At 45.9% G+C, this 24193-nt stretch overlaps 1 protein-coding gene across 1 annotated transcript in view; it reads right to left on the bottom strand.

Annotated features, from left to right (window-relative positions):
* The window catches only part of LOC144180065 (phospholipid-transporting ATPase ABCA3-like), a 164945-nt gene that overhangs the window by 11129 nt on the left and 129623 nt on the right, over positions 1 to 24193 (bottom strand). Inside the window, exons 14-18 of the mRNA XM_077708473.1 lie at positions 20240 to 20684; positions 14755 to 15242; positions 13842 to 13967; positions 9422 to 9664; positions 5922 to 6397 (exon numbers count right to left, since the gene is read on the bottom strand). Coding sequence (XP_077564599.1) covers positions 5922 to 6397; positions 9422 to 9664; positions 13842 to 13967; positions 14755 to 15242; positions 20240 to 20684 — 1778 coding nt within the window. The remainder of the gene's footprint in view (positions 1 to 5921; positions 6398 to 9421; positions 9665 to 13841; positions 13968 to 14754; positions 15243 to 20239; positions 20685 to 24193) is intronic.

The following is a 24193-nucleotide window of genomic DNA, read 5'->3' as shown; positions in this document are numbered from 1 at the left end:
GAATATGTGATGCATCACTAAGGCAGACGTTTCTCGCTGCAAATAAAGCCAGTTCGTTTTTTTAACTATCTTCCTACTCGTACGTTCAATGCAACACTTCTCGGTGGATGTTAGGCATGTTCATTTATTGTAACTATCTTACGACGCGTACGTCCGATGCAACTTTTCTCTGAACATATTACAGCGAAGCTGTTAGCGTCTCGTGGGTTCAAACATTTCGTGTCGTAAACAAAACAAAAAACCCAGCCAGTACTGAGCAGTTCTCATCCAAGACGCGGAGCGCGTGCGTCAGACTAACGTGGCATCTCAGTGTTCGTTTAAAGAAACACCACAAAACAGGCATCGAAATCGCAAGATTGGCGACAAGGCGCCCGTGAACAATGGGACCCTCCTGTGTTCTCGCTAAGATTAGCTTTGCATCTGCTCCCGAAAGGCGATTGGGTTAATTCCAGGGCCAGCGCAAGCGTTCGTGTAGGCAGGACCCAACACGCGGCGCGCAATACGCCGATGGCATGCGTCAGTGCCAAGCGTTTGCCGCCAGACAAGCAGTACAAGCGACAAGCCTGACAGACAACTGAAAACGCTTCATACGCTCCCCCAACAGCATGTGTATATAGTGGTGTACAACAGCTGCGCTGGAAATTCAGTTTCGCAGGGCAGGATGGCATCGTTTTGTATGCCCGTTCTTTTATTTTAACGATCTTCCTACACGTACGTCCGATGCAACATTTCTGAGTGCATATTAAGCCAGCTATTTTACTTTATATATCTTCCTAGGCGTACACCCGATGCAATACTCCTCAATGTATACTAATCCAGTTCTTTTGCTTTAACTATCTTCCTACGCGTACGTCCGACAACACTTCTCTCTGCCAGTTCTTTTATTTTAACGATCTTCCTACGTCTACGCCCGATGAGACATTCCTTAATGTATACTGAGGCAGTTATTTTACTTGAGCTGTCTTCCTACGCGTACGCCCGTTGCAACATTTCTCAGTACATAATAAGACAGTTCTTTTACATTAAACTATATTCCTACGTGAACGTCCGATACAACACTTTCCTGCGCGTACGTCCGATGCAACCCTTCACAGTGAATATTAATCCGGTTCTTTTATTTCAGGTCTCTTCCTACGGTTACGTCTGTTGCAACATTTCTCATTGCATATTATTCCAGTTCTTTTACTTTAACTATCTTCCTACGCGTACGTCCGATGCCACACTTCTCTCTGCATATTAACTCACTTCCTTTATTTTAACTATCTTCCTATGTGTGCGTCCGACGCAACATTCATCAATGTATACTAATCTAGTTCTTTGACTTTAACTATCTTCCTACGCGTACGTGCGATGCAAAACTTCTCAGTGCATATTAAGCCAGTTCTTTTATTTGAACTATCTTCCTACGTGTACGTCCGATGCAACTCTCCTCAATGTACACTAAGCCAATTATTTCAATTTGACTCTCTTCCTACGCGAACGTCCGATTGTACATTTGTCAGTGCATGTAGAGCCAGTTGTTTTAATTTATATTTACTCCTGCGTGCACGTCCAAGGCAAAACTCTTCAGTGCATATTAAATCAGGGCTTTTATTTTAACTATCTTTGTACACGTACGTCCGATGTGTGCTTTTTCAGTGCATATTAAACCAGTTCTTTTACTTTAACTATCTTCCTAGGGGTACGTCCGATGCAACACTTCTGAGTGCATATTATTCCAGTTCTTTTATTTTATGTCTCTTCCTACGGGTACGTCCGATGCAACACTTCTCAGTGTATATTAAGCAAGTTCTTTTACATTACACTATCTTCCTACGCGTACGTCCAATGCAACACTTCTCAGTGCATATTAAGCCAGTTATTTTATTCTAACTGTCTTTCTACGTGTATGTCCGATTCAACGTTCAGGGTGCAAATTAAGCCACTTCTTTTATATTGAATATCTTCGTACGGGTGCGTCCGATGCAACATTTCCCAGTGCATATTAATCCAATTCTTTTATTTTAACTATCTTCCAAGGCGGTTGTAAGAACTTCTGGAGTGGACACGGCTCTCGAGAACTGACGCCGACGGCCGCCATCTTGCCTTGGACAAAAAACTGACTCCGTCGCAGCAGCCGCACCGCATCGGTCGCGTTCTGCCGGCTCCCTGCTGAAAGTCTTGCGGTGTTACACGCTCGCATGCCTGCATTTATGGCTTAGTTTTTCGTGAATATTCTTCGGACGCTACAACGCTGTAGAAATCAGCAATGCTGTGCTCGTGCGTCGCATTCGACTGCGCTAATCACGCGAAGAAGACGCCGGGGATAACCTTGGGCTTAGTTCGTTTTGTGTCTAACGAGTACTACAGCGTTATAAGTGTACACTTTCCCACTATTTGTGCAGTATGGTGCCGATCCATCCACCTGTTTACGTACTTGTTACTTGTTCACGCAGATATGCAAATGTTTTCACTCGTAGTTGCGGTGGTCAGTAGTCGCACGACTGCGCGAGATCACGTGTTTGTTTAATACTATTACAAAACAAGTGACATACCATTAAACAATGTCAGTAGTGCGGAAGCAGAAATTGCAGCACACATGATGTGTCCCGCAATTTCTGCTGGCGCACTAACTTATATGCAGAGTGTTTGCTCAGATATATACAGGGTTATCAAAATTAAGTCCACAGGTGTTTTTTTTTAAATAAGGCGCGTAGCTTTACGGGAAGACCACCTCTACAGTGAAGTTGCGCGCCCTTGGGGACATAAAATTAAATACTAACTATTGATGTCGGTGGCTTAATTAACTAACATTGTTTATTAATTTTTTTAGTGGCTGCAGTAAGTATGGCACGTTTGTATTGCAAAGTTAGACGCAATCGTGTTTCTTCGCAGTTTCATTCGGCAGAATTCTTCTACCGCAACCGAACTGCAAAGTTTAATTGCCCTTCGCATGATTACGAATGCTAGACCACGATGACCGGCGCAGAGCTCCGCCCCTTTGTTCTGTGTTGCGATAGCGATTCCGAGTACTGCAGATTGCGATAACGCCAGCCAAGACGGAAAGGGCTCCAATTATCACTTTTGTCTATGCCTCCACCCCGAAGTCAACCTAAAAACCACTCACGGCAGGCACGTGACAAAAGTGTGTGGGATGGGCAGGTGGGGCTTTCTGCCGGTCCTCACTACTTTGCATACGTAATCATGCGAACGGCAATTAAACTTCGCAGTTCAATATCTCGGAGTACAGATGCGCTTGAAGATTTCTGCTAAATGATACTGCGCAGAAACACGATTGCGCCTAAATTTGCAATAGGCTTGTTTACTGCAGCTATTAAAAGATAATTAATGAATATTAGTTAATTAGGCCACCGACATCAATAGTTACCACCTCCTTTGTTTTTTCCTGGGTGCCTAACGTCACTATAGAGGTAATTTTTACGGACATTTCAGCGTGTAAGTATAATAAAACCTGTCGACTTAAAATTGACCACCCTGTGTAGTAACGACATAAACCAAGGCAGTGCCGTCGAATATTTGATTTGCGCTCTGCCCGCCTTACGCGAGTACTCGCAGGGTTTTAATTGAAGTTTAATTGTAAAGGCGAGGTTATCCGGGCCATTTCGCTTAGCTTTGTACAATTCATTGATGCAATGCTCTCCTGCGTTCTTCGTCTCAGTGTTAATCAACAGCAGGCGCTACTCGCGTGCAAACGTACACGGTTAGCGAGGCTGTGAACGCCAACAGTAACCTCCTGCGCACAGTTTTGTTTTCAATGGCGGGTTGATCGCGTGCGAATGGGCGTGGGTAACGAAGTTGAGAATGTAATTAAGTAACCTTCTGAAAAAGAGAAAAAAAAAAACAGCGCGAGCGAGACATGGAATGTGCATCAATCGTATAGACTTACCCTGAATAAAGAAACAGCTGTGACCAGCTTAAGGGTACTACATATACATTTTGTAAAATACAAGGAAAAGATAGAAATGGCAGCGATGAACGGAAACAGATAATTCTAAAGTGTGGGCCGCATAGTAACTCAGCATGCTACTTAATTTGGCCTTGTGCATGTGCCATCAATGGGGATGTCCTATGAACCAAAAAACTTGCATGTTGCAGCACTGTTTTAAAACAAGTCGTCTCGATAACAGTTCCGACAAAGCTTGCTGGGGTGTGAGAGTTGCGTGATTAACATTAATGAATTCCGGCACTGCTGCTAGAAGAAGCAATTGCGCCCACTAATCACGCTAGAACAGAAGGGTACAGCACTTTCCAGCGTGGAATGCGGGAATTAGTAGCCGTTTTCAGGCGGCACCTCTTGCCATGGCGTGCAACATGTAATTTTAATACTTAAGGGGCGGGCTATAACCTTACAGACACTAAACAAACGTTTATGAAAGATTTATTGATTATGGCGTTTTAATGCGCCGACGCAACGCAGACGATGAGGCTCGTCGTAGTGGAGGGCTCCGGATTAATTCTGACCACCCGGGCATCTTTAACGTGCGCCGAAATCTCGAACACACGGGCGTTTTTGCTTATCCCCTCAATCAGACAAGCGGCCGCCGCGGCCCAAAATCGAACCCGCGTCTTTGTCCTCAGCAGCACATCACTTCACTGAGCCACCGCGGCGGATTTTATTGAAAACAAAGAAATAGTGGTGTTTCTAGCACAGAACTAGCACAGAACTAGACTCTTCACCACGGCTCTTCACCACTTCATCACCAGCCTATCTACGCCCACTGCAGGGCAAAGGCCTCTCCCTTTATTCTCCAATTACCTCGGTCCTGTGCCAACCGTGACCAATTTATCCCCGCAAACTTCTTAATCTCATCTGCCCATCTAACTTTCTGCCGCCCCCTGCAACGCTTGCCTTCTCTAGGGATCCACTCTGTTACCCTTAATGACCAGCGGTTATCTTGTCTTCGCATTACATGCCCTGCCCACGTCCATTTCTTCTTCCTAATTTCTACTAATATGTCTTTAACACCAGTTTGCTCCCTGACCCACTCCGCTCTTTTCTTGTCCCTTAATGTAACACCTATCATTTTCCGCTCCATTGCCCGCTGAGTCGTTCTCAATTTAAGTTGAACCCTCTTAGTGAGCCTCCAAGTTTCTGCCCCGTAGGTGACTACCGGTAAGATGCAGCTGTCATACACTTTCTTCTTCAGCGACAATGGTAGGCTGCTATTCATTATCTGAGAATGTCTGCCATATGCACCCCACCCCATTCTGATCCTTCTAATTATCTCTGCCTCATGGTTGGGATCTGGGGTCACAACTTGGCCTAAGTATATATATTCGCTTACCACTTCCACTGCCTCGCCATCTATCTCAAACTGCTGTGCTGTCCCGAGGTTATTGATCATTACTTTAGTTTTCTGCATATTAATTTTCAGGCCCACGGTTCTACTCTGTTCGCCCAGTGCGGAAAGCATGCTTTGCAATTCGTCCCCCGAGTTACTTAGCAAGGCAACGTCATCAGCAAATCTGAGGTTACTGAGGTATTCTCCATTAACCCTTACTCCGACCTGTTCCCAATCCAACGTTCTGAATACTTCTTGTAAGCATGCCACTTCACCACTTCACCACTTAAACAGATGCAAACGCCAATCCGCTGCTCGAATCATGTCAATAGTTTATGCGAAAGGCGAAATAATGGCTTCCGTCAAATAACCTAATCGAACAATCCAACTTAGCTGTCGGTATTTCCCGTGTAAACCCAAAGGAACACGCAAGACACTACGCGTCCTTACCAGCTGAGCGCCCTTTCTACCCACGGCAATATGGCCGCCGACCGGTTTCCGCGGCTTCACCTCCCCGTGTTGCCGGCTATGGGAGCCCTCCACTCCAGAACTTTTATACAACCTCCTTGCTATCTTCCTATGCGTACGTCCGATGCAGCAATTCTCAAAGCGTATATGAAGGCATTGACCCAGGTTCACCTCGCGTGGCTGCTTCGAGAGAACGAGAGACTGCATGTAGGCGTTGCCGTCACTCATCTCAAGGAGGGCGGCCAGCATCTGGAAAGTGGTACTCTTTCCTGCACCGTTGATTCCAACCAGGCCGAAGCATTCGCCGGGCTGCAGGGCCAGGAACACGCCACGTACTGCATAGAACTCCCCGAAGAACTTGTGCAGGTTCCGAACGACCATGACGTGGTCACGAAACTTCTTCTTGCGGCAGAGACGGTTTACCAGCTTTTTCTCGTTGGCTACATCATCGTCTAGCTCGGGCGTGTGGAGGTCGCGCGGCTTGGGTTCCCCTTCGTATGCGCTGTTCAGGTTGAAAAACACAACGCAGAAGAACGGTACTGCCAGCACGATCATGATGCTTAGGTCAAACATGATTCCGTAGGGGTCGACTGTAAAGGGCGTTGTCACTATCAACGGCTCCCTTTTTGATTTCGGAATCGAGAGCACTGTAACGAGATGCGAACATGGAGTGAGGAAGAGTGCACACTTGACGGCGCACGTACCCATTTTTTGTGGTCTATTTCAACAGCAAAATCCGTCACGCACTTCACAAGACTATTTGAAGGCCAGAAAAGCATGGATATTGGGTTATATACACAGGTGGAAGTCACACCGCGAAAACCCTTCACGGCGCGTGTGGGGAGGATGCCAAAAAAGTATGTGTGCAGCCCGCGCATTACCCTAAGTGAATAGCCGTCTAAGGTTTTGTGTCCCATGCAGATTCCGGATATCTATGGCGTATTCGGCACAAAGCGGCATTCCTGTAGTGACATATGGCGCGCAGCAAAGCTGGCGACGCACGAACTTAAGGGGTAATCATCGCCACGGAACATTCGTTCACAGCCGCCATGATTACACAAGGGTGCCGCTTCTAGTACTGCTGTAACTACCAACGGTGCCGAAGCGATACAAAACGTGAGACCATGCTTATCATTACAACTCTCAAACTGCATGGAAAGTTTTTACAGCCACTTTCATCGTTTTCCAATTTACATACCCAAATTCGTATCAAAATCAGGCTTACAGCAACCACCTACATGAATGTGCTTGCTTCCACGTGGAAGGGCACCACGACAACATACTCGTAGATCTCTTTGTATACGTCAGATTATCCTTATAAAGTCAGTGTCAGTCCTTGCCGAACCCCAAGACACCTTAATTGTTTCATACAGAGAACGTTTGCACAAAGCCACTCACCCGTCTGAGTGCTACTTTCAAAACGTCACAAAAACGTTAAAGGAAAATTGGACAATCACACTGACCGTCTGACGCTCACTCTTCCGCTCTCTCTCCCTTTCGTAAAGTAAAACTCTGTTATTGCACTGCCTAGAACCTCTTTATTTTTCTTATCCTATTTTACTTTTGATTATCTCTTGCCGACGGCAATGAAGATATATTTGAGATGAAGAGTTGCTCGGACTCGCTTAAAGCCAAATTTTAAATATCTCAGGATACCCCGCTCGCATCTTTCATCGTTCCTGGCAGGTTCGTCCCACCGCTACGTAGCATCTTTGGTGCAGGGTACGCTGCGCATACCACACCTGCCCACAGCTCCACTGTGTCTTTGCTGCAGAAGCGACGACTTAAAAGGCGCTTGAATCGTGTCGGAACGCGCTACCCCTGGTAACTGAAAGGCTCACCAAATGCCCACGTGGTGTCCTAAGCCTCTGGTTTGCAAAGAACCGCTGGGAACATCCGATGTCACCAGCACAGATCTGCCCATTGGACGATGACTTTCCCTAGCCCTGTTCTTCGGTGTGTTCGAAGTATCCTGGGAGATGCTTCGTTCCATAGGGCGCTGTTCACCAACCCCTTCATCGTCATCCTCGGCAGAAAGGGCAATCTCCAGCGTACATTTCTGTCTGAACTTCTGTCCTCACCTCGTCCAGTTCGTATCGCATGCGTTTTACTGCTTCATAACAATAACAACAGTTCGCTGATGCTGCAGATACTGCGCCCCTTCATTGTTGTAACTGCGTTTTTACAAAAGAGCAATTGTAGTAGAGCTACCCCATTTTAGGATTTCTTAGGCAGAGAAAAGTCGTTGTGTATTATCCGCCTCACGTCAACACGGGTCAAATGTTTGCCTCCCGCGATATCTCGCCATTTGTGCCTCCTCAATGTGCGTCGCTGTGTGCTGTGACATAAGTCGCCTAGCGCAGTTACTAGAGTTTAGTTTGAGTTGAGCTCTCGGATGGACACTAGTTGTTCGCAGCGAGAAAGAATGGTGTGCCTTCGAGGACCGCCGTTGCGAGCAGAAACGGCAATTGGCTCATTGTGATGGAAAGAGACCCCCGACGGAAAGCGGGCCGCGACGCCAAGCGTAACAGCGATGCTCTTAGGCACCCCGATTAACACGTAGCGGAAAAACCAAGACCTCTGCGTGGCCAAAAATTCGCTGAGCACTTCTCCAGCTCAGTGACGCAGTTTAAGCGACAGTTTGTGATAAACCAATAAGGAGTCGCTTGTGGTAGTTGTGTAATTGCTTCTGCGTCCGCGGGGACCTGTCTTGTTCGCGCAGTGCGTCACGTTCAACAGGTTGAGCGTGTGCTCATGATGTTACAGCACAGTGTGCCACCGCATTTTCCCCATGAGGTGTGCGTTTGAGCTTTAGCGACCCACACACTGCTCCACCGGTCATCCTCCTGTAGGGTGGAATGCCACTGAATTTTTGCTTAGTTTTTACCGTTATCCTTTCTGCTCCCTTTGCAATGCTCTCGCTGCCATGATTGCAGCTAATATAAGCAAGTATATAAAAAAAATTGGCCGCATATTAGCTCGGCTTGCTACAAATGTCGTCTAATGACAATCGCCTTCTGGCTAATAACCCTCTCCCCTCTCCTCCGCCCACCTCTTGCGCCCACCCCTCCTGTGTTGGTCTTCCCATTACAAAAGTAATGGGACATTGGTCAAGTCTACTCTATTGTCGCTTGTTCGCGCAGCTGCATTGCGGGCCATCTGGTCGGACATCTGTTACTGTTGTGCTTTTCGCTCGAGCCACGTTCTCGAAGCTCAAGCGCGAGCGCTTTATTGTTGTTGTGGTTGGTAAGGGTGCTGCTGGGGGTTGTGAGGTTGTTTGCGCTTCAACCATACTTGTTCTGCAATTCTGTGGTTTGCTGTAGAAAAAGCTTGGTCCCGTTTATTTTTAACTGAAAAGCAGTGCAAGCATAAGTTGTGTATTTGTGTTTTGCTTCAAATTTGCTGTGTTTTCTCTTTTAAAGCAATGTCGACAGCTATAAAATACAATACAAGATGAAGAATTTGGAAAATGTTTGCCGATATAAATGTTGCGTTCAACAGTTTTTTTAACTTTCGGTCGGCAAGCTGAGTCTAGGTAAATCCAAACACAACAAAAGTTGCGCTTTCAAGTAGCTAAAGAAGTTGTACAATAAAGAAATTAGGCTTCGTTACGCACACATGCCCTGATTCCCATAAAGATGTCTGCCCTAACAAATATCTGGATCGCTTACTTTTGCAGCAGTGGATAATTCCAGACCCAAATGGGTTAATTTCCTCGCAGAATTTCGGATTGAAACCGTAACGGTCCTCCTGATCCATCATCTCTTCGCAGATTTCAGCCTCGAATTCAAGGTTGACGGCACGAATCGTTGAGGCGCCCAGCAGGAACGGCGGAAACAGGAGCATGGGGAGCCGCGGAATGGCGCTGCCAGTGGCGATGGCGACCAGAATGTACAGAAGGAAGGTGGCAGGACCTGCAAGGTATAGGTGCTGTATCGGTTTAAATCCCAAATATCAACAAACAACTACTATCCATCTTACTAGCTTGGATGAATGCTCAGGGCATCCAAAAAATTCAAAACAAGTGCGATAACATCTAAAAATACTGCTCAGCTGCATTTCACATGGCTAATGTACACACTACAAGCAACGCAACAGCACACAGTCTTTATGGTGACAACGTTGAAACGGGTTTGTCAAGGAAATCAGATGGGTGTATAATCCGCCGACGAAGGTGGAAATTTATAAAAACGCTGCAGTGAGATAGCATGCACGTCGGCGATGGAATCAAGAAAACCAGCTAGTAAACGTGTGGCGGAAAAATGAATTCTATTAGACATACTAGACATTATTATAAGAATACAGGAGTAAAGTGTCACTCTGCCACTACCAGCACTAGGAAAAAAGTTACGCGTTAGAAACATAAAAGAATGGAGAGAGTGACGTCCTCTTGTAGTATGACGAATGACTATTTGTAAGACCGACTAAATGAGTGATCATAGCTAAAACTCAGATTGATACGCTCATATAAAACATTGCTCCAAAAATATGGAGCCATCATTTGACAGAAGGCCGTTCTCCCAAATACAGTAAATATAAATTAATAGGGTTAATCTTCGTAGTTAGGCGACTGCTAGATGGCTGACAATAAAACATTCTGTACGTTTTTAGGGATCGCATGGACCCATTTGCGATGACAGATTTCAGAACTGGGTGACAGGGGCGCGGGTGCATTTTCTGGGGGAATTGAGCGCTGACGACTTCACTATATGCTGCAGATTCACCAAACTCCCAAGGAACTCGATTTTTGTGGACTTGCAACATACACGAAACACGTAAGCTCATCATCAAAGAGAATGCCAAGACCTGTGGTCCTGTAACTGGGAGTCAAAGCAAAGCATCGCGAGCATGGTAGTGAAACATTTGCGAGTCTATCCCGAGACGTGACGCGCTGTTACATCGCTGCTAAAGGGGAGTTGATGTTTGGAATCAAGTGGGGGTAACGCATGGTAGCACACCAAAAGTAGTTCCGCAAGCAGTACTCGCTCGTTCCACCACTGTCTTCAACAACCGCATGGGGAGCACACTCCAACAGACTCACATGGTGACGTTATTGATCCACTGCACCCACTGGTAAAATTTTATCGCCGATAGGTCGAGGATCTTCGAGACGGCGCAGAACCAATGTAACAGCACTCTCAGGGTGTTTTGTGCGCTGAGAATGTTTTGGCCTTCGTTGCGTACCTACATAGAGCTCTTTGAACCATGTTTGTTTCAAGGTTGCTGTAGTAATTGCAGGAATTTTGAAACATACGTGGGCAATTTTGGCCTACGTATATTTTAAAATTGCTAGAATTTCTAAGGTACAAACGTTTTTTAAAAATTTGCATGTGATCAGAAAAGAGTGAAAAATAATTCAGTGTCGTCTCTGAAACATTCACAAAACAAAGAAAAACAGGATAGGCTGCTTCACAACTTCCGGCACAGACAACCGAGGCCGGAGGGACGATAAAAACGTTGGATTTTAAAACGAATGCACCAGCCACACGCCGGAAAGTATCTTAACAAAAGTATAAATATTCGCTCAGCTTTCTCATTCAGAAATTGGGCGGGGTATCAAAAATGCCACCAATCTACCCTGTGAATGTGCTTGAAAAGCAAAGCCGCAAGTGACACTCACAATGATTACCCATGCGACATCACTTAAATTCACACACGTGGCTCTACAAATTGTGAAACCAGAGGCAAGTGAAATGCACCTAACGACATCATTTATCACTTCAGAGAGATACTCTTTGCTAAGGGTTATAAATGGTTTATTCGTGAATGGTGTTTGTTTGACATGTATTGGTGTCGCACATGAGTGGGAACTCTGTTTTTATAAAATTAAAGGAAGCTCAAACCCGGTGTTGGACTATCTCACTTCTCCGTCTCTGCCACCGCCGGCAGAGGCGACGAAGTTTGCGAGAGATGGAGCAGACGGCAGAGGATAAGGAAATACATTTATTGAGATTTTTGAACGGCCCAAAGAGTGGGCCATGGGAGTGGTTGCTCCTTCACTGGAGCCCATACGCATTCCGCGCCGCCTGTGCTCTGTCCACCAGCTGAAGCTGGGTAGGCCGAGAGGGCTGGGCAGCAACATGTTCCATTGCGCTTGTTGGGTAGTTGACGGGAAGAGAGGTGTGTACTCAAAGCGTCAGAGAAACTTGGCACTCATGATCCGGTTGCTGTTTTTCACGCGCTACTTCGGTATCCGAATATCTTTCCAGGATGGTTAATTGCCTCAGAGACATCTTAAAGTGGCCATAGAGCCCACATGAACATTTTCCAGTGACTCTGTAGGCAAGGATGCGTGTCTTATGACTTCAATGTTAAAAACGTACCTTGGCAAGGATTGTAACGTCTTTTATGTCAATTGTGGCCATATGCATCGTGTATTGTAAAACAAAATAATCCCAACCGTCCGTGCGAAGTACAGTGGGCCGCATGCTCGGAAATCTCCCCTTGAAGAACACTCCAACTGTATAGCAACTGGTGCAACGAGCGTGTGCAGCAGTTTCCGGCAGGCAGATAACCATCGGCCTTGTGATTTAGCGTTGTGTTGTTCATACCTAATCCACTCATATGCGGTTTGTTGATGCTGTCATGTAACGAGTGCGAACGCAACATAGTTCAACTGAATCGCATGTATTGGAGTGAACTCCAAAAACACGAGCGTCGAAAAAGCAGTCAGTAAAGTGACGTGCACTGTCAAACGTCGAGGAATCGAATGTTTCAGTGCTTGCTCGGCACGGAATTACTCCAATGGCTTTCCTTTCCCGGTAAACATGCCGATAGACCAAGAACACTGTCGATCAGACAATAAGAGCTTCTGCGATAGTGGCCACATACCTAACACCTTTCTGTATCAAACAAGATTGCTTATGCTGCATGGGAAACAAGAAAAAGTGCTCTACGTATGAAAGACGAGGTGAGACCGGAGAGCGAGCATGCGCTGGGAAGAGGGAAATTAAGCTAAAATATGTTTTGTGGCCACAATTGGAACTCGCTAGAGTAACCAGCTGTTTCATAGGATAAGAGACTCAAAGCACGGGGAGAATCCCGTAACAGCTTTAGACAAGGCTTTTAGAAACGACGGGTAGCGAAGAAGAAGAAGAAAAAGATCAACTCGCCACCAAGAACTGGACCAACCAGGGAAGGCCCGATGAAAAAAATGGGGGATAGGGGTAAATGGGCAAAGACGATTGATTGACTGTGGGGTTTAACGCGCCGACGCTTCACAGGCACTAAGTGAGGTGGTAGTGGAGTACTCCGGGTTAACTTTGACCATCTGGGGATCTTTACGTGCGCCGAAATCTCGAACACACGAGAGTTTTCGCTTTTCGCCTCCATGAGAAACGCGGCCGCCGCGGCCGGGAATCGAACCCGCGTCCTCGCGTTCAGCTGCAGAAAGCTTTGCCACTGAGCCACTACTGCAAGGGGGGGGGGGGGGCAAAGGCGCGACGGTAAGACAACGTGACCTCTTTGAGGCGGGTACATAAGGCGTAGATACTTGGTTCGTAACGAAAGCGGTTTACAATTGCGCTGGTTGAGCATGGTAGGCGTCACCATTAAGATTCGCTGTGTATATGTACAACCTTCTCTGTGGATAGATAAATAGCTTGCGAATTGTTCAAAGTAGGCAGGCAAGCAGCTCAAGCGCTGTAAAAACCTCGTGCGAAAGATTGCGCATATAAAAGAGCAGACAAGGACTAGGAAAATGCTGATGAGCTGCATGAATATTCGAAAAGTGTGAACCATGTGAAAGGAAATAATATTGATTTAGGAAGGAAACTCGTTCACTTGAATTACTTTGCTGCTTCCTACCTTACAAAAAGTTTGCTATTTCACAAAATACCCATGTCGACTAGAGATGATTTTTATAGTAGGCCATTTTATGGCAGTGTTCTAAAGTCAAAGTGAAGTAAAAGTATCCGTTAGTTTCGCCAAGGCACGTTTATTTATGGTTGGTGTCACTACTACGCTTGTCACCAACAACTAATGTTTTTTACAAGCCGATTGCCTCTTGCAAATTGTGGATTCCTCTTTAGCAAAACTGCTATTATGCCAAAAATCATGCGGAGCTTGTTACAGCACTACTTTTCCACTCACCTCCAATCGAAAAGATCCCCATGATTACGGAGTGCGCGGTGCTGTCGGATTCGATACAATCCGTGACACAGTAAGGCAAAAGTATTCCCAGTGGTGCGAATGAGATGATGACAGCCACCAGAGCGACTGCGACAAAGCAAAAACACATATTATATGAAAAGCAAAGACGGCCCGCCAAATCTTTGCCCCGAAAGAGAAGGTCCTATCCGTGACTGACCACCGTCTGCACTGCCCGCAACTTTCATAAGAAATTCGCCACCATTTCTGTTGCTGGATATGAAACTACGGATGAAACACTCATTCTTACGAGCCGGTTACGGCTCTTGCTTCGCCTCATAAACGAAGTGACACTGCTCCTAAGTGACACTCCTCCAAGGCGGCCTCCCTTGATTCTTTCTTCAAAGTATCACCCATTCGGGGAGAAGGCAAAACCACTGATTAAGAATGCGATCTTTTTGCTGTACCTAAACCTGGCGTTTTTTTCATGGTAAAGAAGCCATATAGACAACATATCCCTAATGTTCCTATAACTCTACCGCACCTGCTTCTAAAATGTTTCTACGTAGTTTCGCCAGGGGCTGCCAAAAGGAAACTAGCGCTAAGGCAGACACCGCGCAGGAAAATTGTTCTTTGGTTTCAGTATGATTACCAGCATGGTGTATTTTGTAAAAGTAGCTAAAAGACGTTGTAATAGCTGGGTGGCAGCTTACTTCCAAAATTTTGTTTGGCAATGTCAGGTATCTATCCGGATGTTCAAGTTCCAAAAGATTTTCTTTTCGCGTAGCCACCACATTTTCCTTTCTTACAGCATTGTAAAGCTTCTCTTTAGATCCATAGTTACCATGTGACGTGTCATAAGCAGACAAGTCGCGTACAGAGCGAACGCCTTTGACAATAGCCTTGCTGAGCTTACTTATCGTCTGCGACGACAGCTGCTGCAGGTAGATGAAGGTTCCGTATATGGCCGCCATTGGAACGAAGTAGAAGACCAGGTCAAAGAAGAAGTGAGCCTTGAGGTACACGCAGGCTGGAACACCCGTCATGAGCTGAAGGTTACGGGCGCCATTGTGGACCTCTGCGGCCGGGAAGACGATGAAAGAGGACAGGATGAGGCCGACGCTGATGGTTACCACGCAGCCCCAGTAGAGCCACGTCTGTCGCACCAGCCCCAGCAACTGCCGCTGTAGCATCTCTGATTCTTCCTGAAGGTAGTGCTTGTTCGGTTTCGATGAATGGGAAACAGTGAAATCGACATCTTCATGTGGGAGAGCGTACAGGGCCACGTCGGTTGAAATGTACGAGCGCGGTTTCCCGGAGTATATACGCAGCAGAGCCGTGTGTGCCAGATTTGTGATTATGGGTATGCTGAGCACGCTGGTGGGGTTGTACCAGGCTTCCATTCTGCGTTGCGACAGCACAGTACAAAACACTTCAATTTCACAGCAACAAGCCGATCCGAAATTAGGCGTTGTTGATAGAAGTCCTCCTAGCACCAAAGTCGCTTCACAAATTCGACTGAAAGCTCGCCCCGCACGAGCTATGAATTCTGAACATGTAATGGTATCTGTATGTTTCCTACCAAATGGTTTCGGATAATTGCTGTGTCCATCTTGTGTCTCTTAGGGAGGGGCGGAATAAAGTCAGTGCACAATTTTAACCCAAAAGTATTCATTAGGTATTCATTAAAAGTATTCATTATGCAGAAATGATAAACAAAACGTGGTTGCGTTGACCTTCTATTAAGCACATTTGCCTCTTAGGGTAACGTTTAGTATGAAGAAAAAAAAGAACCGGCAAGAAGCCATAAAAAGACGCTACGTTTCAGCACAATATTTTTAAGTAAGACAATGAATGATTTACGCAATTTTTGTAACCTCAAAAACTACGGCGGAAATGACGTGTGCCTGCAAGCGCAAGCAAAGGTTTTACTATTGGGTTCCCGCTAGAAAACATAAAAGTACGCAAGCATTGTCCGGCTTTTGTCCTTCCGTACAAGGCCAACACTCGGGCGTAAAATCTTCAATGAAACCAATCGAACCCATCACGGAAAGGCGTATGAGAAGAATAATGCGCAGGGAGGAGAAGGACGTTTCGGGTATGTGTTAACAAACTTGTGCGAAAAACGTCAGCATGAATTCATTAAACAGAGTTGAACCGATCGGGTACGGCAAAATACTGACGACCGGTGGTAAAATTGAGTAACAAAGTGGAATCCAAGAACGCGAATAAAGAAGAGAAAAACGGCAAAAATGAGGTGAAACCATCATACACGCAAATTCAAGGGACAGGAGTGAATTGGAAAGGCGCAGTTTTGGTGATGAGTAGCCTTCGTTTTCATAAACATAAATGGCCTGGTGACGCTGTGTAATGACCGCTGCTGAAATCTTAACTTGAATGCTTGGTTGGAAATGTAGTTTATCGCAGTTTCAAACAACACTCACGTTTAATGAATCCTCCAAAGCCTTTTATTCAGGCACCAAAAGATTCGTGGCTGATACTAAGAAGCACCCGGTCAAAAGAGATTTCTCTGTCTGTAACTACTATTTAGTGCACTGTGGTTCAAAAAAGATTCAAATAAACTTAAATTAGCGCAATGCACTATATAGGCCTAATTGTGGGGTAAAGGACGTTTTACGGTGGACTGGTGCAAAAAGGGTTTCCGAGAATTTGTTTTTAGATACAAACCTAAAAAACAAGAACAAACTATAAAAATTCTAATTATGCATTTAACATGCAAAAAAATACGTCGCAAAATGGCGGCTTGGTTCTAAGAAAAAGTATAAAAATTAACATGAAATCCTGCGCTAACTACAGCGCTTATTGTCTGTAGCAAGCCACCATGCAATTGTCATAAATCTAAATTTTATGAGATACGCTAACTGGAGTATTTATTGATGTGTGACAGGAGAGACATAAAACTACATTTAAAGTGGTGCGCTAAGTAGTCTTTGATGTCTGTCACGAACTGTCATCATGCAACTATCATGCAACTGTCATAAAACTAATTTTTAAGTGAGGCGCCAACTTCGCCACCAATGGTGATGCGATACAGGCCCCCATGCAATTGTTAAAATGAAATTTATTTGTTTACACGCACGTCTGTTAAACACTCGAACCAACCTATGAAAGCTTCATACCTCACACTTTCCATTGTGGTACTTGACAACCTTGATTTACGTTGTATGAAGTGCATTCCGTCCAACCCAAATCCGCTGTGTTTGCGAGTTCCGTGCATATAATCGAGGACATTTTCAACTACGCTGCTAAACCTGATGCCAGCCTGGTAAGTGTCACTACAGAGCATGAACCTCAAGCGCTGCGTCTGCTACCCATTCGAGGACTTCCCATGTCGGAATCAGGTGCGCTACTTTGGTCTTTCATACAAATGTTCTTGCTGCTGTGCAAACGCCCCAGAGCTAGCAGAAATGTCTCCGAACAGAGTATTTGGAATGATTGATTGTGGGGTTTAACGCGCCGACGCAAAGCAGGCGATTAGGCGCGCCGTAGTAATTGAGCTCCGGATTTTTTTGACAACCTGGGGATCTATAACGTGCGGCGAAATCTCGAACACACGGGCGTTTTTGCTTTTTGCCTCCATCAGAAAAGCGGCCGCCGCGGCCGGGAATCGCACCCGTGACCTCGTGCTCAGCAGTGTAACGCGTTAGCCACTGAGCCACCGCGGCGGGTGAGAGTATTTGGAATATTTAAGGAACTTTATATTTGTGGAAACAAAACAATACTACACTTCATCTCAACAAACTTTAAAAAAATGAGATGTAAATCAAAACGCAGTACATTTGCACACATCTGCTTGGCTTAAGTCCTTTTCCGGAAACCGTGCAATGTCGTGCTGTTGGGTAATATGAGTGACAATACGACAGTCTCACTACTTCAAAGAGTACATTCTATGAGCGCCGCGCACCGCGTGGAGATCTCTGTGGAGGCGCAGGTTTCTCGGCTGAGACGGTCAGGGTATCCTGAACGCGTTATTGTGCTAGTCGTTGAGACTCCCCACAGGCGTGAGAAGCAGGAAATAAAAGCAGCTGAAGCAAGTGCGCACGACCGCAACGAGCGCTGTAAGACGGCTGTTACACCGTATTTGCACGGTATCGCACATCGGCTGAAGAAAATAGGGCAAAGGCCTAGAGTTCACGTTGTAATGTCCGCACCAATCAGGTTCACAAGGCTTTGCAGAGATACATATCCTGTGCAAAAAGAAAACGCTGGCTTTAGCGTTGGGCACCAAGACAAGTACGTAGAATGCGAGAGAGGGGTTGTGTACCGTGTTCGGTTGGGCTGCGGAAGGGTATATGTAGGTCAGACGGCACGGTGTGTCAACTATTGGTTACGCGAGCATCAAAATAATGTACACAAAAGAAAGGATGGGAAAATTTACCTTACTGCGGTGAATGCCCCCAGTGTGAGCCGTACTTTCAAAATTCTGTGATATTGTCTTATGACTCTGATCAGCGCATGCGTGATGTAATGGAAGCAGCTGAAATGCAACTAGGTGGGTTCGAGTGTGTCAGAACAACATCGGTAGTCTTGACCGATAAGGAGGCAGCGTTCTTAAAAAAGAACTGGCCGTGGTAATGACTGACACATTTGGGACATTGCTGAGTAATTTTGTTATTCTTATCTCTGTGTAATCGTTAATTTTTCTGTATCTCTTGTCTGTTTGCTGGTATATATTTCATCCTGATTCAATAAAATTTTGTTGGAAGTAGCGCTTGTCCTTCTCTCCTGTGTCCGGGTGTTTTTATGTGCCTAAGATGAACGTTATGGCCAGCAGTTCACCGAATGTGGCCATCCATCGTTTTGGCAACAGTGCCTGCCATGGTGACAAGGGTGTTAGGGATTTGAAAATAATTTGAGAAGATGTGAAATTAAACCCCACTTTTTTTTTACTTCTGACCCGGGAAATGTGTATTTCTCTTAAAATATTTCCGCCATATTTTTTATAAGTGACAATGAAGGAGGTGGTGTCAGTTTAGGTTAATAGCCGTGTATGCACACGCCTGATGTCCATTTGTGCACGTGGAAAGCGCTTACACAGCCTACCAACATTACCTCCTCAATATTTCAAGGCAGATTAGTCTGAAGCTGAAACGGAAGACTGGGCGAGTGGGTACTTGTTCATACTACCAGCGCTACCGACACAGAGAAAAAGAAGAGGGCACAAACACGGCGCTGTTTGTGCCCTCCGTGTTTGCCCTCCGGTTAATAGCCATGTATGCACACGCCTGATGTCCATTTGTGTACGTGTAAAACGCTGAGACAGCCTACCAACTTTACCTGCTCAATATTTCAAGGCAGATTTGTGTGAAGCTAAAATGGAAGACTGGGCGAGTTGGTACTTGTTCACATTAACAGCGCTACCGACACACACAAAAAGAAGAGGGCACAAACACGGCACTGTTTGTGCCTTCCGTGTTGAGCGCCGTGTTTGTGCCCTCTTCTTTTTGTCTGTGTCGCTAGCGCTGTTAATATGAACAGATTAGTGTCAACGTTCCAGTGGCTCTAAGAATTCTCAGCCTCCCCATCTGCACTGTAGAATGACCTGGGCCGGAGTACCTCGGCTTGTACAATATTTTGAGTGATTGGGAGTACGTTTCCGAATGCAAGACGGCTTGATAAGTGCTTTTGAAGCTATTCGTGTGTGGCGCAAGAGGAAGTCTAACCGAAATAAGGCTTTCTTGCTGGCTAGTTGGCTTTTCACATTTGGCAAAAAAAAATATTCCGCATGACTTGCAGGGGGCACGCCCAGGAAGTTTACGGCCCGAAGTATGCCCTCTTAGACTGCTTCGTCCTATGACAAGGGAAGGTATACGTGACCACGAATATATATGTGCACATGTGGTTAGAGAGGTTTGTCGGTTCTAGTAAACTTGAGAACATAAAATCGTTGTCAAATGTTTCGATAAGTATGCAGTATTTTATTTTGATGTGTTCCTAAAAAATATTCCTGGTTTTGTGGCAGCGTTGTCTCTTTCTAGGAAACGACTCCGTATTCCCATATTTCCGTATATACGGAACCTTTCAGCAGGGTATCACTCTGTATGGCCATGGGTGTGCCGAATTACTACGTTCAACGGCTTAGTGTTATGTAGTCACATCCGGGACAGATAATATTCATAAAAGGGACACCAGATGCAATTATGTCAGTAATGATTGATATTGATAAAGACCTGCCCTGTTCACGGGATACTAGTTCGACGCCTCGATCCCCGTGCCTCAAAGTGCGACTCGAAAAATCCTTACACGCTATCCCACTCGGAAGGGGACGCAATTTCTCTCACTATAAATTTGATGACGGTAATGACGCGGTACATCGACATTGTACTACAACAGACAATCACAATCGGTCGAGTATCATTACAGTGACATAAGCAACTCACTCGGTGTCGTTGAACACAGCGCCCATTGCATAATGCGAGCCGTACTTGAAGTATCCTTTCTTCAAAGCCTCCAGAAGCTCCTTTCCAGGGCCGCTCAGGTGGTCGATCGAGATGTTGCGGGCCTCTAGCAGCGCCTCGTAGTTGATTGAGAAATTCGTGGGGTCCACGTGCCGGTGCCGCAGGAAGGAACTCACGTGTGGCCCGTAATGGGCTTGCGCGGTCAAGGGTATGCGCAACGTTTCGGGACCCACATCATCTGCCTCGCGTCGAACCAGGACTGCGCCAGGTAGCAGGGCGATGGCGACCGGCAGGATCCAACCGGTGAGGAAGAGCATCTTCGTGCCACGCAAGTATCTGTAGCGTTTGCCCAGCAGAGCCTTGAACTGCACCCACCGGCGAGGAACCAGGGTGTAACGACGGAATTCGATTGGTGTCGTGTCAGGGGCTGCAAGTAAGCATCCACGACTCACGTACTGATCTCTAAGAGGGAGCAGCAAGGTGGCTGGCCAAACCAGCGGGGCATATCGAGGCCCATTCAAGCACATTAACCTTGGCGTATCGGTGTTGTAGGAAACTGAGTAACAAGAACGAATGATTAATTGTGTTGACGTAAGAAAAAAATAAACACACGGGATACAACCTTGTTTTTAATGTAGGGTGTGCGTAAAATGTTAAAACTTTGTGCACAACCTGAAAATTAACCTTCGAAATGTAAGCGTGAGCCTATTTTTTTCTCGACGTTAGGTTGCCAGTTTGAGACTTGCATTTTATTCGTAAAACCTTCGTGTGACATAATATACAAATTCTGTTTGGTATAATATAATATGAACACTAAAGCGAGAAATACGTTGCGAGTATGGTTAAAAGATGGCCAGAAAGTCTATTAAGGTTATATAGCAAAAGACAATTTCACGTAGAGATTAAAAAATCAGGGAAGCTTTCACTCACGTGCAAGACGTGAATCATGAAGCTGTTAATCTGATCATTGAGGGGCACAAAGTTGAGTTTAAGCCAATTTAGTTGAGTTTTCATTGGCCATATTGGTCAATTTGCCTAAGTTGGAGCGCCTAGCTTGTACAACGTGCGCTCGAGGCCCGTGTGCACGAGCGATAGGGATATGCTTGGTATTTTTAAAACTACGCACACCATACACGAATGATTTGCTCAACAGCATTGCGGTTAAGAAAGGCATATAAATGACAAGCAAAGCCGTTAAAAAATTTGGGAGCTGCCATTGACTAACCTATGTTGCCCAGACAGATTGCAAAGGAGGGGTATAAGGGGTTGCATATGTCCTTTGAAAAGTTCAGAAAAAGTGGGTGCTGAAAGATGTTCGACGTATTTTCTCTTGCTGACGCCCTTGAGCATTTGAAAGTAACAGCAGCCATTCCGTCAGGCGGGCGATTACGCGTGTGACACCTACCCACGCATATTTTCTGATGTGCCAGGGCGCCCGGCCCAAATTTCTTGCACGGGGCGACGCGCCGACAGCGGCGCCCATTCACGCCTCGTACGAACTATACCGAACCACCCGTGGTCGACAGGCTCAAACATGCACAGCCGCAGGGTCGCCTCTCCTGTTGCGTCGCGGGGGCTCGGCCGAACGATGCATCTTCCGCGTCGATAGCGGAAGAAGCAAGTCAGCATCGCCCCAACGGTGACGGCGTCGGCATGGCTGATTCTCAACATCGGCGACAAGCTGGGACGTGAGTCACAACATTGGTGAGTGCTGTGGGATGCCTAGTCTCAACAGTTTCTTACCACAACCCGACTAATTATAATGTGTTTAGTGTTTTAGCAATGGTAACATCCTCATCAACCAGTGTCAGGACGTCCGGAACGGTTTAGTAACGTTCATTAAAAAGGGCATTCTAACAATTGTCACTAACACCCCGAGTCTCGATCGACACGCTGGTTCTCCCCTTCGACACCTTATATCACGCGGTAAAGTTGTTTCAGGTTTTGTACTCTCGAGCGCGGTATGCTCACACCCACTCACCGTAAATATCTCCTGATTCTCTAGCTCTAGTGAGATCTCAGGGGGAAAAAACAGCGCAGAGACGGGGTCTAACGGACGAAAAGACAGTACAAGCGCTGTTAGTCCCCGTCTCTGCGCTGTTTTTTGCCCCCTGAGATGTCAAACCAACTAGCCCAATCCCAAGCTTTAGTCTAGTGAGATCCTCATTGGCAGTGGACATTCAGCTCTTTTAAGCCCTTCCATGAAGTGGCACCGCCAAACATATCTTTCGGAGTGTCATGCCGCGCCGGTAAAAACATTTTAAAACTATAGTCCCCGCCCAAACGATCTCTTCTTTTCGATTCTGTCGTGTTCGTGTTTTAACGCTTAACCATATAGATGAAGTGGGCAACAAGCATGACCGCAAAAACAAAAAGGCCAAAAGTGGGGTTGTCTTGCGCGATGAATAACGTTTCGGTGGTGTGTTGACACCGAAACCCCTCTCTGAAACTGTCTTTACCCTCGCTATGACAATGGGTGTCACCCCCCCCCCCCCCCCCCAAAAAAAATGTGGAGAAGCTCAGAAAATAAGTATAGCTACGCGCAGGATCCTTCCGCCGCTTCTATAAAATGGGAGTTGATTACAGCCAGATTTGACTGGGTGTATCGACATGCGTTGGGTTCTTTTATAGTTAAATTAGTTCGTTTTTTCGCCGATGGTGCAAATTTACATCATTAACTGATCAAAGGCGTCTGCTTCCTTACTTATGCATTTTTAACAGATGCAAGGGGCAGGCTGATTCCTTTTTGTCATATTTATGCATGTTCTTGTCTTACTTTTCCAGGCTTTTACTTTTAAACTCGGAGGTGTGTACGATGCATATTTTTTTCATCAGTTAGTATATTTTTGCAAAATTTTTAGTTGTTTTCTTTTCCCGTGTTTTTGAAAATTTTGTTCGAATAAATAGATCCAGTCTTGTTTTAATAGCGTTTCTCAAGTTGTTACTTCCTCCAAATATGCATATTGAGCAAGTGCAAGGAGCTACAGGGTCTTTGCTGTTGGGATACTCGGCGAATAATGCTACGAATTAAACACGTGGCTTTCCTTGCACGACTTCGAGAAGGCCTGTTGCAACTTCAGGTTGGTGAAAGTTTTGAGCACGATGGTCATCTTTTATTCCGCAAAGGTGGCTTGGTTCGCTTCGTCTAACTACCCTATTCCACAGATACTTGTTTGAACCACCACATCAATACTATGGCCCGAGCAGCCAGCCACAATGTCGAAGGACGCCTAATCAACACAGCCTGCAACAGCCCGTCGTTATACATCTTAATTAGGAAAGTTAAGAAGGATCCACAAACGCGGGCTGAAGAAATCAAACGGTACCGTAGAAGAGCTAACGTCTTCCTCGCACACACCACCAAAAACTTTCCGGAAACGTGCTCACCGGGACCGGCTTTCCAAACTTCCAAGTGCCTCGGGGATCTTTAATTGAACATAGTCACTCCTTTTCCCGAAGCAGTAATCGGCTATGGCTGGTCTAAAACCATAGCGGCGCTCCTACAGCGAGACAGCCCACTTCGTCACTTTTTGAATTCTATAACAATTATGCATTGAAGTTTATGTTCTTCTTCTTTAATTTAATGTAAAAAGCTGTTAGGCATGTTGAAATCCTTAGCATGGCCTGATCGCTGCCTCTGGGGGAGCCCACCGTACAATTTGTCGTCTACTGCACTTTAAGTTAAACTGTACACCACACATTCTGTCAACACGCACGCAGGGTGTAGTTCAGAAGGAGGCGTGCCCAACGCAGAGATTCTTAGCCCCCCCCCCCCCCCCCCCTAATATAGCAGTGGCCTGACAGCCGCCTTGGTCATTGCTTTACAACTGCCTGGGACTGAGGGCTTAAGGTTGCTTTGGCAAAGGATAGAAGGTGTTAGACCAGGCTGGCCAGATCCTCTTCTAATGCAGGAGTGCTCTTTGCGTACCAAAGAGC

Source organism: Haemaphysalis longicornis, unplaced genomic scaffold, assembly GCF_048455015.1.
Source record: "Haemaphysalis longicornis isolate Haplotype H1 unplaced genomic scaffold, Haemaphysalis longicornis Haplotype H1 scaffold_4, whole genome shotgun sequence".
Lineage (NCBI taxonomy): Eukaryota > Metazoa > Arthropoda > Arachnida > Ixodida > Ixodidae > Haemaphysalis > Haemaphysalis longicornis.
This window is presented reverse-complemented; position numbering and strand designations above follow the sequence as displayed.